Source organism: Apodemus sylvaticus, chromosome 9 (assembly GCF_947179515.1).
Source record: "Apodemus sylvaticus chromosome 9, mApoSyl1.1, whole genome shotgun sequence".
Classification (NCBI taxonomy): Eukaryota; Metazoa; Chordata; class Mammalia; order Rodentia; family Muridae; genus Apodemus; species Apodemus sylvaticus.
In genome coordinates this window covers 17339185-17354770 of record NC_067480.1, presented here as the reverse complement: position 1 = coordinate 17354770, position 15586 = coordinate 17339185, and the positions used below count along the sequence as shown (strand labels likewise).

Genomic DNA, 15586 nt, shown 5'->3' with positions numbered 1-15586 from the left:
CTACAAATAGGGCTGCTATGAACATAGAGGAGCATGTGTCCTTATTGCATGCTGAAGATTCCTCTGGGTATATGCCCAGGAGTGGTATATCAGGGTCCTCAGGAAGTGTCATGCCCAGTTTTCTGAGGAACCACCACAGTGATTTCCAAAGTGGTTACACCATCTTGCAATCCCACCAGCAGTGGAGGAGTGTTGCTCTTTCTCCACATCCTCGCCAACACCTGCTGTCTCCTGAGTTTTTGACCTTAGCCATCCATGATCAAGTAGGCTTCATCCCAGGGATGCAGGGATGGTTCAATATAAGGAAATCCATAAATGCTATCAACTACATAAACAAACGTACCCCACTTTTTAATGGGGTTATTTGGTTCTCTGGGTTCTACCTTCTTGAGTTCTTTGTATATATTAGATATTAGCCCTCTGTCAGATTTAGGGTTGGTGAAGATCCTTTCCCAATCCTTTCGTTGACGTTTTGTCCTTTTGACAGTGTCCTTTGCCTTACAGAAACTTTGTAGTTTTATGAGGTCCCATTTGTCAATTCTTGCTTTTAGAGCGTAAGCTATTGGTGTTCTATTCAGGAACTTTTCCCCTGTGCCCATGTCCTCAAGGATATTCCCCAGTTTCTTTTCTATTAGTTTCAGGGTGTCAGGTTTTATGTGGAGGTCCTTGATCCATTTGGAGTTGAGTTTAGTACAAGGAGATAAAAATGGATTGATTCGCATTCTTCTGCATGCTGACCTCCAATTGAACCAGCAGCATTTGTTGAAAAGACTATCTTTTTTCCACTGGATGCTTTCAGCTCCTTTGTCGAAGATCAAGTGACCATAGGTGTGTGGGTTCATTTCTGGGTCTTCAATCCTATTCCATTGATCGGCTTGCCTGACATTGTACCAATACCATGCAGTTTTTATCACTATTGCTCTGTAGTAAAGTTTAAAGTCTGGGATACTGAATCCCCCTGAAGTTCTTTTACTGTTGAGAATAGTTTTAGCTATCCTGGGTTTTTTGTTATTCCAGATGAATTTGAGAATTGCTCTTTCTAGCTCTATGAAGAACTGGGTTGGGATTTTGATGGGGATTGCATTGAATCTGTAGATTGCCTTTGGCAAGATGGCCATTTTAACTATATTAATCCTGCGAATCCATTAACATGGAAGAGTTTTCCATTTTCTGAGATCTTCTTCGATTTCCTTCTTCAGACATCTGAAGTTCTTGTCATATAGGTCTTTCACTTGTTTGGTTAGAGTCACCCCAAGATACTTTATGCTGTTTGTAGCTATTGTGAAGGGAGTCCTTTCCCTAATTTCTTTCTCAGTCTGCTTGTCCTTTGAATATATAAAGGCTACTGATTTGCTTGTGTTGATTTTGTAGCCAGCCACTTTGCTGAAGTTATTTATCAGCTGTAGGAGTTCTCTAGAAGATTTTTTAGGGTCACTTAAGTATAGTATCATATCCTCTGCAAATAGTGATAGTTTTACTTCTTCCTTTCCAATTTGTATCCTTTGACTTCCTTATGTTGTCTAATTGCTCTAGCTAGGACTTCAAGAACTATATTGAAAAGATATGGAGAGAGGGGGCAGCCTTGTCTAGTCCCTGATTTTAGTGGGATTGCTTCAAGTTTCTCTCCATTTAGTTTGATGTTGGCTACCGATTTGCTGTATATTGCTTTTACTATGCTTAGATATAGGCCTTGAATTCCTGTCCTTTCCAAGATTTTAGCATGAAAGGATGCTGAATTTTGTCAAATGTCTTTTCAGCATCTAATGAAATGATCATGTGGTTTTTTTCTTTGAGTTTGTTTATTTAGTGGATAGCATTTATGGATTTCCTGTTTACGTAACCAGTCTGTTAGTCTATGTCTTTTTATTGGGGAATTGAGTCCATTGATGTTAAGAGATATTATTAAGGAGTAGTGGTTATTGCTTCCTATCATTTTTGATTTTAATTTTATACGTGTGTGGTTATCTTCTTTGTGTTTGATGAAAGAAGCTTAATATCCTGCTTTTTCCAGGGTATAGTTTCCCTCGTTGTAATGGTGTTTCCCCCTATTATCCTTTGTAGGGAAGGGTTTGTGGAATGATATTGTGTAAATTTGGTTTTGTCATGGAATATCTTTGTTTCTCCATCTATAGTAATTGAGAGTTTCCCTGGGTATAGTAGTCTTGGCTGGTATTTGTGTTCTCTTAGAGTCTGCATGAGCTCCGCCCAGGATCTTCTAGCTTTCATGGTCTCTGGTGAGAAATCTGGTGTAATTCTGATAGGTCTTCCTTTATATGTTACTTGCCCTTTTTCTCTTAGTGCCTTAAGTATTCTTTCTTTGTTTAGAACATTTGGTGTTTTGATTATTATGTGACGGGAAGTATTTCTGTTCTGATCCAGTCTGTTTGGAGTTCTGTAGGCTTCTTGTATATTCATGGGCATCTCTCTCTTTAGGTTAGGGAAGTTTTCTTCCATAATTTTTTGAAGATATTTGCTGGCCCTTTAAGTTGTAAATCTTCACTCTCATCAATGCCTATAATCCTTAGATTTGGCTTTCTCATTGTGTCCTGGATTTCCTGGATGTTTTGGGTTACAAGCTTTTTGCATTTTGCATTTTCTTTAACTGTTGAGTCCATGGTTTCTATGGTATCTTTGGCATCTGAGATTCTTTCTTCTATTTCTTGTATTCTGTTGTTGATATTTGCGTCTATGGTCCCTGATTTCTTCCCAAGGTTTTCTATCTCCAAAGTTGTCTCCCTTTGTGCTTTCTTAGTTGTTTCTATTTCTGTTTTTAGATCCTGGAAGTTTTTGCTCAGTTCCATCATTTGCTTGTTTGTGCTTTCCTCTAATTCTTTAAGAGATTTTTGTGTTTCCTCTTTCATGACTTCTGCCTGTTGATCAAAGTTCTCCTGTATTTCTTTAAGTGATTTTTGTGTTTCTTCCTTATTGGCTTTTGTATTTTCCTGAATTTCTTTCAATGATTTTTGTGTTTCCCTTGTAAGGGCTTCTAATTTTTGATCCATTTTCTCCTGAATTTCTTTAAGTATGTCCTTCATGTGTTCCTGTACCAGCATCATGACTAGTGATTTTAAATCCAAATCTTGTTTTTCTGGTGTGTTGGTGTATGCAGGACTTGCTATTGTTGGAGAATTGGGTTCAGATGCTGCCATAATGCCTTGGTTTCTGTTAGTAACATTCCTATGTTTGCCTTTAGACATCAAGTTCTCCCAGGTGTTAGATGATCTTATTGTCACTGGCTGGTGCTTTAACCTACTGTGGATCTTTAAGGTTATTTCTGCAACACTGGATGACTGGGTTTCCTCTGGCACAGATTACTGATATGCTGCCTCCTCTTTGTGCCTTTGGAGCCCTGCTCAGTCTTGCCTCAAGCAATGTTATACTTAGGTTGTCAAGGTCAACCAGGTGTTCTCTGTCTGCTCTATTATGGAGCGAAGATGGTGTGGTGGGGGTCACTCCCTCTGTTGATTCTCACCTAGGACACAGGTCCTGCGATGGACTGGCTTGCAGATGAACCCTCTATGTGCTCAGTTCCTGAGTGCAGGCAGACCCCTGGAGATTTGCACCCCCAGAGATCTAAAGTTCAGGGTGATCCGTACCCAGTGACCCTTTTCTGTCCCAGCTGTGAGCGAATATGGCCACGTATATGCACGTTAAATACAATGAATAAATAAGATGTTCAAAGCTATACAAAGTCAGGACAAATAGTTTAAGGATATTTCAGGTGAAACAGATTCTAATAGCTCTTTTCTGCTCATTAAAAAGACATATATTAATCAGGTATCCTAAGGAAATCACATTTTTGTTGTTGTTGTTGTTGATTTTTGGTTTTTGGAGACAGGGTTTCTCTTTCTAACCCTGGCTGTCCTGGAACTCACTTTGTAGAATGGGGGAGGGGTGCCGGGCAGTGGTGGCGCACGCCTGTAATCCCAGTACTTGGGAGGCAGAGGCAGGCGGATTTCTCAGTTCAAGGCCAGCCTGGTACAGAGTGAGTTCCAGGACAGCCAGAGCTACACAGAGAAACCCTGTCTCGAAAAAAACAAAACAAACAAACAAACAAAGAATGGGGGAGGGGTGGTGATATACGTGTAACTCCACTGCTGCAAAGAGAGAAATGTGTTGATCTCTGGGGCTCTTGAGAGCCAGGTTCCCTAGTCTATTTGGAGGAACTCCAGGCCAATGAGAGACTGTCTCAAAGAACAAGGAAGACTGATCTTCAGGAATGACATCAGAGATTGTCCTCTCGCCAGTACTTCATTTTTAATATCAAACGCTCTCATACTTGTGCACATGTGTTTCACAAAGACACACGTACATTCATGCATCAAAACATGTATATGCACAAAATGGAAAAAAACATAAGCTTAGAGGAGTTGTAGATTTTTACTTGCTCTATATAACCTAAGTACTAGGAAAAAGAAAATCCTGGTGGTCAGAGCAGTCCAGGGAATAAGAAATTCAAGTTAGTACCAAAAGTAACTACACTATGTTTTAGTTAAGTCAGTGGGTGGTTCTTTAAAACAGAAAGCAGATACAACACAGTTAAGTTATATCTCTCTAATTCACATGAGTTCTCCATATCTCTGTTTTCTAGAAACATTTTCTGAAATCCTTGTACATGTAGTAATACCTGGTGCACAAAGAACTAGGGACTGGGGATATAGCTTAGCATTAGAGTATTGTATTCTGCCTCCCCACACAATTAAAATATTAACCATATCTGAGTTACTGTGGAGCAGAAATAGGAAACTGAAGGAGAATACAGAGTGTGCATTTTGAGTCTCAGCAGAAAACACATTTGAAGGAAAGACGACTCACACACAGGAAGGCACTGGCAAACCCTCTGGTGTGTGAAAATTTGTGTTCAATGTTTAAACAAGTGCTGCGAAAGGGATTCTGAAAACACAAAGTAAGATTTCTTTCCATGTTGTTGAAATAAAAAACATACGGAAAAATATAAAAGCAAAATTCTATAGAGAACTAGGAGTAAAATGTCACTATCTACAAATGGAGTATGCTACTGGTGAGGAAGAAGCACAGGAAAAATTACCTTTTCATAGTGTAGGTTTTTAGAAGCAAGGCAGCCTGCAAAGCAGGGAGAGAAATATTCAATCTCATTTCTTCCACATATAGAAGCATAGATGGAACTTGTACAACCACAGTGTGCATTGCAAGGAGCTGTGAGGTTCCCCAAATGACCTGATCTGTTAAATTGAGATTAAATAAAATTATAATACCCTCATTTAAATTTAATGCTTACATCAAGATATGGATAAAATTCACAAGTATGCTTACTGAAATAATTTTTAACAGATTTACTAAGGTATAAAAGCATAATGAAAAACATATTTAAGAGTGTAAACACATGACAGTCCCAAAGAGGTGACTTAGCTCTTAAGGGCACTTCCTGCTCTTCCTGAGAACCAAAATTTCATTCTCAACATCATCATAGTAGCCCACAACCCTTTGTAATTCCAATAAGAGAGAATCCTATGCCCTGTTATGGTCTCTGCAAGGACCAGCCATGGATGTAATACATATATATATATACACACACACAGGAGAACATTCAAACACAAAAACTAAAAATAAATAAACCTTAAAAAGGTACCACTTGATTTATTTTATGCTATAGTGGAATTGTCACTACAGTCTTGTTAACAAGCAAAATCACCTACAATGGTTTCCTTTCCCCCTACTTTAAAGACTTCCTTTACCCCTTTATAATTCCTCTTCTTTCTTTTGCTTATCTTCCTTCCTTCCTTCCTTCCTTTTTTCCTTTCTTCCTTCCTTCCTTCCTTCCTTCCTTCCTTCCTTCCTTCCTTCCTTCCTTCCTTCCTTCCTTCTTCCCTCCTTCTCTCGTTCTCTTTCTTTCTTCTCTCTTCTTCTTCCTCCTGCTGCTCCTTCTCTTCTTCCCTTTCTCTGTCCTTTTCTCTTTTTTTTCTCTCCCTTCAACCTTCCCACCCTCTATTTTTCCCCTGTGTGACAGATTCTTCCCATACAAACCAACCTAATCTCACTATACAGTCAAGGTTGACTTCCAACTCATGACAGCCCCTCCCTCTTCCATTAAGATTCCCGTGACCTATGGAACAATTTTTTCACCTCTGAGACTAAATTTTGGCATTTTTTATCACCTTAAGTATCTATCATTTCTTTGTATTTTGAAATGCTCAAAGTTCTCTTTGTTACCTACTTAAAAATATGCAAGTTATTAGCTATGATTATATTATTGTGTACTACTTATTAAAAGTCATTTCTCACATACAAATGCCTCCTTTAGCATACTTAGCATTTTTTTCTCCAGCCACTTCTCAGGTCCACAATTATCCAGCCTCTGGGAGCCACAATTTTAGTCTTTTAGTTTAATTGAGCAAGGTCTTAAGATTTTATTTTTATTTTCTTTTTAAAAACTTAGTGTTGGTTGGCCTTGAACTTACTGGGTAATTATAATTTTCACAGCAGTAATTTACTTCTTTGGTTAATTTTATTCTTGAGCGTTTTTTTTTTTTTTTCATTTGCTTTTTGAAAATACAGGTAAAATAGTATCTTTTTCATAATTTCCATATGATTAATTCAACATAACTACATTTAGTTCTTCCTGCCCTGCCCTTTATGGTGTCTGCTGTAATGGCTCTCTTTGACCTCTCATTTTACTAACTTTAGTTTCTTTGATTTTCTAGTTTAGCTGAACGACAGGCAGTTATTTACCTATTTATTTTTCAAAGAAGCAATGTCGTATTACACTAATCTTGGGGGTCTGGATAAATGGCTCAGGAGTTAAGTGCACTTGTTGCTCTTGTTTCTAGAGAACCAAACTTTAGTTTCTTGGGGCCAGGTATTCCTGTATTGTATAGAATTATAGCCTGCACAGTATGCAGTGTAGTCTTCTGGCTATCGGCTCCCACACATGCAGATACTCATGCATACACATACATAAAAAAAGTTTCTTTAAAAAATACTTCGTTCTGTATTTTTAAGTTTCACTTTTTCAAGGTACATATTTTTTTATTTCTAATTTGTTCCTGTGGAGAAATTAACTGGTTCCAAATAATGAAAACAAAACAAAGCAAAATTCTATAGGTCAAAGGACCTATAGCAGCTTCCATGTTACTGATTATTCCACCTTTCTCACAAGTATCTAAATCAATCTCTTCACACTACTGGCGTAAAAATTTGTCCCTTTTGCCAGCAGCATCACCAATTGCCTGTGAACTTAAAATTCTCAGATTTGTCATATTAGAAATTGCAGGGATGGGAGCCAGCAATCATAATTGACATGTATTATAGGAGGTTGATATTAAAGTTGAGAAAAATAGTGTTTTAAGAATGAAATACATTGTGAGATGTTGTAAGCAAAACATACATAATGCTCACAATTCCGCAGTCAATTTGCTTATGTCATGACTAGGTTTATTGTACATCTATTGATCTCTCCTAGTGGAGAGTTCTGTAAAGCTGGATCAATTTATGTTTTCAGTTGGATGTGTAAATTTTCCTGGATATAATTTTGTCTTTGGTTTTTTTGTTTGTTCTGTTTTTCGAGACAGGGTTTCTCAGTGTAGCCCTGGCTGTCCTACAACTCACTTTGTAGACCAGGCTGGGCTCAAACTCAGAAATCTGCCTGCCTCTGACTCCCAAGTGTTGGGATTAAAGACATGCACCATCACTGCCCAGCCTGGATTTATTTGTGAAGTGTAACATTCTTCTCAGGTTGGGTTGTCTGCCTTATACACATTAAGTTTCTAAGCATTTGTAATGTAACTCCTAGCTGTTCTGAATCTTATGAAGATTTGTAGTTAAGACAATACTGCCATACTGGTTTGGCTTCACAATAGATTTTTATCTCTTGTGTTTGAGTTCTCCAACTTGGTTTCATTGATTTCTTTTATAACAGAGTATATTCTCAACTCAATACCTTGTGTTTTTGTCATACATGTATTTGCATGTACCTATTCATACTTTTTGAGCTACAGGAAAATCCTTCTGAGGGGGAAATGATACTTTTTCTTTTAGTTAAATGTATTTTAAGGCATAATTCCATTTTAATTATTTGTATTTTAAAAGGATAGCCTATGGATTATATATAGTTTTCAAATAAATTTGTAGAGGAATGATGTTTATGACATTTAGCATTCAAGTATATGAATGCTTACAATATGTCGCTTAGACATTAATTGAATGAGATTTTGCTTTATTCATAAATGTTTTGTTTATTGGATATTTGGGTTACTTATTTGGAGTGTCTTATTTTTGCCTAGTATACTCATTTCACCAGATTAGCAAAAGTTTTTGCACAGAAAGAGCTTTGAATTTTTATGTTTTTATAAACTTACCATCGTTCAGTTATAAATATCTCTTTTTTTTTTTTCCGAGACAGGGTTTCTCTGTGTAGCTCTGGCTGTCCTGGAACTCAATTTGTAGTCCAGGCTGGCCTCAAACTCAGAAATCCGCCTGCCTCTGCCTCCCAAGTGCTGGGATTAAAGGCATACACAACCACCGGCCGGGCATAAATATATCTTTTATTACAATGTCTACAGATTCATCACCTTCCTCTAAGTCCCATGAATGTATTTGTGAAAGAAGTGAAGTTGCAGTCATGTTTTATATCCCTTTGGACAGCTCCAGTAGCATTTATTGGATAGTAGTTTGTCATATGCTGTCCCATTGTAGTTTAAGGTGCTATTATTCTTTTTTATCATTTCACTTAATCCTTAGGATTTAAGTGTCATTTATGGTATACAATATTTAATATTAACTCTTGCCACGCTCTTTGAACTTTGGATATTTAATTTAAAAAGACCATGTGGATGCACAAATATCCTCTAAATCTGTTGTTTGATGTTTATAAACAGGTAGTCAGATCAGTTCAAGAACACAAGGTCAAACAAATCACATTACACATATTCTACATATTCTAGTAACATTTTGTACTTGCTACATACTCTAACTCAAAGTTCTAGTTTTGCTCATAAATCACTAATAAATGCATGATAAATATAATAATATAATTATATGAGATGTGTACTATTAATATGAAAAGTAAGACTATATATTATATTTTATTTTCATGTTTAATAATTCTAAGAGTTACATAAATATATAAAGTTACTGGATTACTAGTCTGAAAAATATGCCTTAATTTATTATTTTAAAATCTAGTATGCAAACTCATATTTACCCTTCATAATCCTCACTGATTCCAGCAAATTTCACTCTTTCACACTTTACAAAAATGTTTAATATTAAAAGCAGAAGTGATATAATAGATGTTAGCATTATAAATTTCATTTGGCTTCTACAAGACATTTTCAACTTGGAAACAATGAAACCTCCCATAAAATGGCCAACTGCACCTCCTGGAACTAAAATAATTCCTAAGAAACAAAAAAGAAAATACTGTTAGGCATACATGTGAAGAATATAAAAAAAAATTACCTGTAGATGCCATTTCTTCTACTCAAATACAGATTTTCAAACTAAAAACAAAACAAAACAAAAACAAAAAACTATAAAAACTATTTGAGTAAGTCTAAACTATATAATATGTACAATCTTATGCAAGTGGATGAAGCTATTCCAGGTCTACTGGACCTAGAATTCTGGTAATAATGGTGAAGCTCTGCTCTACTATTACTGGGTATCTAATATACAAGCCAGGAACTTAGTGTACAGATGTAGTATTTAGGAACTGTGCTATTGAAAGATAAGACAGAGTTTTAAATGTACGACTTATTGCAAAAGACTTTAAGAAAATGACAGGTTCCCTCAAATCATCCCATGGATAAGAACTGCAACAACTTACTCACTGAGACATCTCATAGATGTTTCACACAACTGAACAGGCTTACAACAATGTGAACATACAAAGTACTTAATATAAGGTATAGTTTTTCTCCTTAAGCATAAATATTTAGAGAGAGGAAATCACAAGAAGAATATGGGGAAAAAGAAAAACTGAGTCACAGTAAAATAGAAGAAAAAAACACAATATAACACAGTAAACTAAATGTAGACTACTGTGTGTGTACATGTGATGGGTAGAGAACACAATATCAACATAGACAAAAGATTAAGTCTAGAGAGGATTTGAACACATGCAAATGAAATGATCCATAGAAATGCAACAAACAAACAAACCAAATAGGGAAGAAATAAAGGTGTTGGGTGAAAAAGAATGCCAAATAAAAGTAAACAATAAAGCATGTAATTGATGAAATTCAAGGTCAGGTCCAAGATGGTGGTATAGGGACACTCAGCAATTGTTTGTTCTTCTGTGGACAGGAAATAAAATAATAGACTCGGAACTTGTCATAGACAGAAGAGTGGGTGAGAACTAGAAGTTGTCTGTACAGAAAATAAAACACAGCACATTCTACAGACTTGGGAGAATGACAAAGCAAGGTGAGAAAATACTCTTGCTCCTTGAATACAAAAATTTAAAAGGAGGAGAGCTTCCTGTACCTGGACAGGACAGTGGCACTGGAAGGCAAGATGCGGCACTGAAGGCTGCCGCATCCTGCAGACAGGAGGCTTGAATGGATACCAGGCCTGGAGGGTGAAAACAAGCTAGCTTTGGAAAAGAAATTACATGGAGTTTCATGAAAACTCAGTCACAGAACTGCCTGGAGAGACGTTCTATTGTCAGGGACTCAGTCATTCTCAGAGTAGAAATCCTGGAATTGTCTCAAGACTCCTCAGAAGAATCTCAGACTTCTTGTGGACATTTCAGGGCATAGCTGGATGTGCAGCCACCCCACAACGTGAGACAGTTATAATGTGGGTGAGTGTCTCAGATACAACATACTGAGAGGTGTATGCTCACATACACTGTGAGAAGTAAGAAATGCCCCATGACTTGGATGTTTCTCATGCCTCATGGTGAAAAACTACTGAGAGCATTTAAGAGCAAGTGTATTCCCATTCAGAATGGTCCATATTCTCCCCAAATTTAGTGTTCTATAAGAAGAGCTCCCTGTAGCACCAACACTGTCTATATATCCATTGTATACAATACAACTTCCGAAACTTTGGATAGGTGAAGATAAACCTAAAGTAGCCTATGTTCTCACTATGCTCCTGTGACTAGACAAGCCCACTGCTCTACCATCAATATCCATGGGCACGGTATTGCAGACTAAGACTCCAGACAGTGAGCACCCCTAGAACAGTCTACATACCCTAACTTTGTCAGATGTTGGGCGTGGTTTGCTTCTGTTTCCACTAGCTTGGTGACAATTAAGCCCAAGAATAATCTGAAAATACATTCTACTGTTCTCACCCCGTTCATTGTGAATTTCAGATCTAGACGATCCAGAGAGATCTTAGCTAGAACAATGTTTTGTTACTTTCACCCATTTCTCTAATTGCATTTTATTATTGCAATTTTATTGCTTGATATTCTTTATTTTCATTTAATTGAGTTTTCCTCTCTTCCCTGTTTAATTTACATTTTCTTCTTTTTATCTATATTTTTATCAGTTTTGGTTTCCTTCTTTCTTCTATTATTATTTAAATTCTGGGGATTTTTATGTGTCCCAGGCACTGTGTGATAGGCTCTAGCCTTAAAACTTATTTTTTAAATGCATTTCTATTATTTTAAAATTTACTTCTCTCCTTTCTCTCCTTTGTTCCATAAGAACTGAGGATCAAAGCCAAGGCCTAGTATACAGTGGACTGTTACTGCCCCCTCGCGTTATAATTTCTGAGGATTTGCATATTGTATATGTGTATTCTGTAATAGTCACATGTGTTGCAGGGAAGACTGCATGTGACTGGTAAGTCTGGTGATGAAGTATGACATAGTAAAAGCTATGCTTCCAATTTTGAATCTTCAATGTGAAGTACCTTTCAGTCTGGCTATATATCCTTCAAATCACAAACACAGCAACCAACACAAGAATCACTTTCAAACAAATGAGTTCACACTAACAATGTCTTTATGGGTCAATAATTCCTAAGAGTGCTATCTCTCCAGTAGGAGTCACCATTGAACATGCCTACACATCTGCTTAAAGAGCCAGAGTTAGACTACCATTTCTTTTTTCTTTCTTGTCTTTTATTATTAATCATTTGATTCATTTACACTTCAAATGATATCACTCTTCCAGGTTACCCCTCCACAAACCCTCTATTCCATCCCCCATCCCCCCCAACCCTTTTCCTCTATGAGTGTGCTCATCAATCCACGCACCCACTCTTGCGTCACTGCTCTAGCATCCTCCTAGCTGGGGCATTAAGCCTCCACAGGACCAAAGGCTTCCCCTCCCACTGATGTCCAATAAGGCCATCTTCTGCTATATATGTATCTGGAGCCATGGCTCCCTCCATGTATAGTCTTTGGTTGGTGGTTTAGTCCCTGGGAGCTCTGGGGTGGGGTGTCCAGTTAGTTGATATTGTTTTTCCTATGGGGATACAATCCCGTTCAGCTCCTTCAATCCTTTCCCTGGCTCTTCCATTGGAGTACATGGGCTCAATCTGATGGTTGGCTGTTAGTATCTCCATCTGTATTGGTCAGGTGCGGGTAGAACCTCTCAGAGAACAGATTCATCAGACTCCTGTCAGCAAGCATCATCAATAGTAGGAAGGTTTGGTGTAGGCAGATGGGATGGACCCCTAGGTAGGGGAGTTTCTAGATAGCCTTTCCTTCAGTCTGTTCCATTTTTTGTCCCTGTCTTTTCTTATGACAGGAACATTTCTGAGTTAAAATTTTTGACATGCATAAGTGGCCCTCAACTGGGGGCTGTGTCTGTCTACTGGAGGTTGTCTCTACAGGTTGTAGCTTCCCTTTGTTAGGTATTTCGGCTAAGGTCATTGATTGCCCTTGGGTCCTGGGAACCTCTCACATCCCTGGATTCTGGGACTTTCTAGTGGCTACCCCCAGTTCCCCCACCCTCCAATGCTACATGTTTTTATTCAATTTCCTGGCTCTCTGTACTTCTCTCCTGTCCTTTCTCTCTTGTCCTCCTGATTCTGCCCGTTCCTCCTTTTTCCCTCCCCTTTCTCCCTCCCTCTTTCCCATGTCCCTCCCTTCCTCTAACTCCTGTGATTGTTTTGTTCCCTGTCCTATGGAGGATTGAAGCATCTACTCTTTGGCCTTCCTTCTTCTAAAGCTCCCTTTCAAGACTTGCAGAAATTCTGATTTATTCTTTCCTTACATAGCAAATTTTGTCTTGAAACTGTCTTCACAAATAACCTATGAGACATCATGTTACATTTCTTTACTTTTGTAAATCAATTCAACATTTCATGAGAAATCAATTCTTAAAAGTCACATGAGCAGAAAAAACCAACACATTATAAAGGGCACCATACAGAAGTAAATAATTATCCATGTGAACTCATCTGAAAATCTAAATATAAAAAGTATGAAAATCAGTAACATACAACCAATGAACAGTATTAGTGAGCTAAATAAGATATTTCAAGATAAGAGAAAACAACTCAATAAAGAGAGAGTCTGAAAAATATTACAAAACTTGAAAATGACAAGCTTTATAAACTAAATCAAAACCAACTAAAACTGGGTATGGCAGAGCACACCTGAAAGTAGGAGGAGGAAGACTTGCAGACCAGCCTCAGCTGCAGATCAAGGTCAGTTTCACAATTGCTCTTAGCTATATCTCACCCCATCTCAGCAAACAAAATTAGTTGAAAGCCTTACCAACTGTTAAATAAGGTGAAAGAAAAGAAAAGAGGGCAATTTGGGCCCTCTCAAGATGGCTCAACAAGAAAAGAGTGCTGGCCGCCAATCCTTGAGACCCACATGGTAGAAGGAAAGAATGAACTCCCATAAGTTGTATGCTGGCTTCCAAATATGTGTTTTTGAAAGACAATGCTCATATATACACACAAACCATAAATAATAAAGTGTATAAATCAATGAAAATATTTCTCAAGATGTATGATGCTATTGGACTAATTATATAAATAATAACACTTTCACAATATACTTGAAAGGTCTTTAAATGCATTTCTGATACATTAGAATCTGAGATTTGAAGAGCGTTCGCCATTAAAGAAAGTGCAAGGCAGAGAAGCAACTGTTCTTAAGAGGGTCATTTATTTTCTGTGATATATGTTTTTATGTATTTTAATGCAATGCTAGTGATGCAGGTCCACTTATGATTTTTTTTTGAAATATATCACTTACTGAAACTTATAGTATTAGATCTTTTACAAAAGATCTTTGTAAATCTTCATTTACAGGAATGTGATCATTCCTTTCCTTGAAATGGTATTGTACGTAGAATTAGTGCAGTGATACCAGCATTTACTCTGATGTTCACATATCATACTCTTGTATCCTCATCCTTTAAACATTTGTGTCTCTCATATGTAAGGAAACTTTCAATTAAGTAATATCTGCTGAAATTTCTTGCCATTATGTCAATGTTTATTCTATTTCTGTATTATGTACTTCGTGTACTGGCTGGTTTTGGGTGTCAACTTGACAGACTGGAGTTATCACAGAAAAGGAGCTTGAATTGGGGAAGTGCCTCCATGAGATCCAGCTGTGGCCATTTTCTCAATTAGTGATCAAGAGTGGAGGGCCCCTTGTGGGTGGTGCCATCCCTGGGCTGTAGTCTTGGGTTCTTTAAGAAAGCAAGCTGAGCAAGCCAGGGGAAGCAAGTCTGTAAGAAACATCCCTCCATGGCCTCTGCATCAGCTCCTGTATCCTGACCTGCTTCAGTTATAGTCCTGACTTCCTTTAGTGATGAGCAGCGATGTGGGTATGTAAGCTGAATAAACCCTTTCCTCCCCAACTCGCTTCTTGATCATGATGTTTGTGCAGGAATAGAAACCCTGACTAAGACACTTCAGGAATAGATAATAGGTAAATCTTTTTCCTATCTGCCTAAATCTTATGTACATGCCAAATACTGAAGCAGACAGATCTTTGTTCTAAACATTTTGCAAATACATTTCTTTGTACTGTAAACAGCCATAGATAAATATTGTATCTTTGCCTTGGGAGCAGAGGAAATTTAGTTTGATTTTAGCTTTAGCATTCACATATATTGCACTGTGTCTCCTTATGTAGCTTATTTCTTGAAAATACCTATCATCCTTAAATATACTTATCACAACAATTTTGAAATCAGCACAGTAACAAGAAAATTCTACCTGTGAGCAGAGTGGCACGTGAGGGTGATAACAAAAACTGATTTTCTAAATATTTGGGCAAAAATTCTGAAGCTCCAATAGAAGCCAAGGATTCCGTGGCTTTGCACATCGAGTAGCACATCAGTAGTGGGTTCTTCAACAGACACTGAAACAGGACAGGTTGCAGCACAATGATTTTATCTCATCACATACTAATGATCAGTCTGCAGAACTGGCTTCCTATAATTTCAAAATGAATGTATATTGCTATACAAACAAAGCTATATAGTTTTCTAATAGACACATTTTATATGAGACTTGTAGTGTGGTTTCTCTGCAGTAAACATAGCTTTTTAATTTTCTGTTTAATTTTTAACTTATTTTATTTATTTATATTCTAGCCATTTCCCTCCTTCTGTCCCCGCACCCACAGCTCCTTATTCCATTCCTCTTCCCCCTTGTCTCAGAGAGAGTGCTACCCCCA

General features: G+C 37.5%; 1 protein-coding gene across 1 annotated transcript in view; it reads right to left on the bottom strand.

The window, feature by feature from the left end:
- The window catches only part of LOC127692964 (solute carrier organic anion transporter family member 6A1-like), a gene marked incomplete at its 3' end in the record, with an annotated part of 67712 nt that overhangs the window by 23564 nt on the left and 28562 nt on the right, over nucleotides 1-15586 (bottom strand). The window contains exons 7-9 of the mRNA XM_052193594.1: nucleotides 15124-15268; nucleotides 9179-9374; nucleotides 5048-5201 (exon numbers count right to left, since the gene is read on the bottom strand). Coding sequence (XP_052049554.1) covers nucleotides 5048-5201; nucleotides 9179-9374; nucleotides 15124-15268 — 495 coding nt within the window. The remainder of the gene's footprint in view (nucleotides 1-5047; nucleotides 5202-9178; nucleotides 9375-15123; nucleotides 15269-15586) is intronic.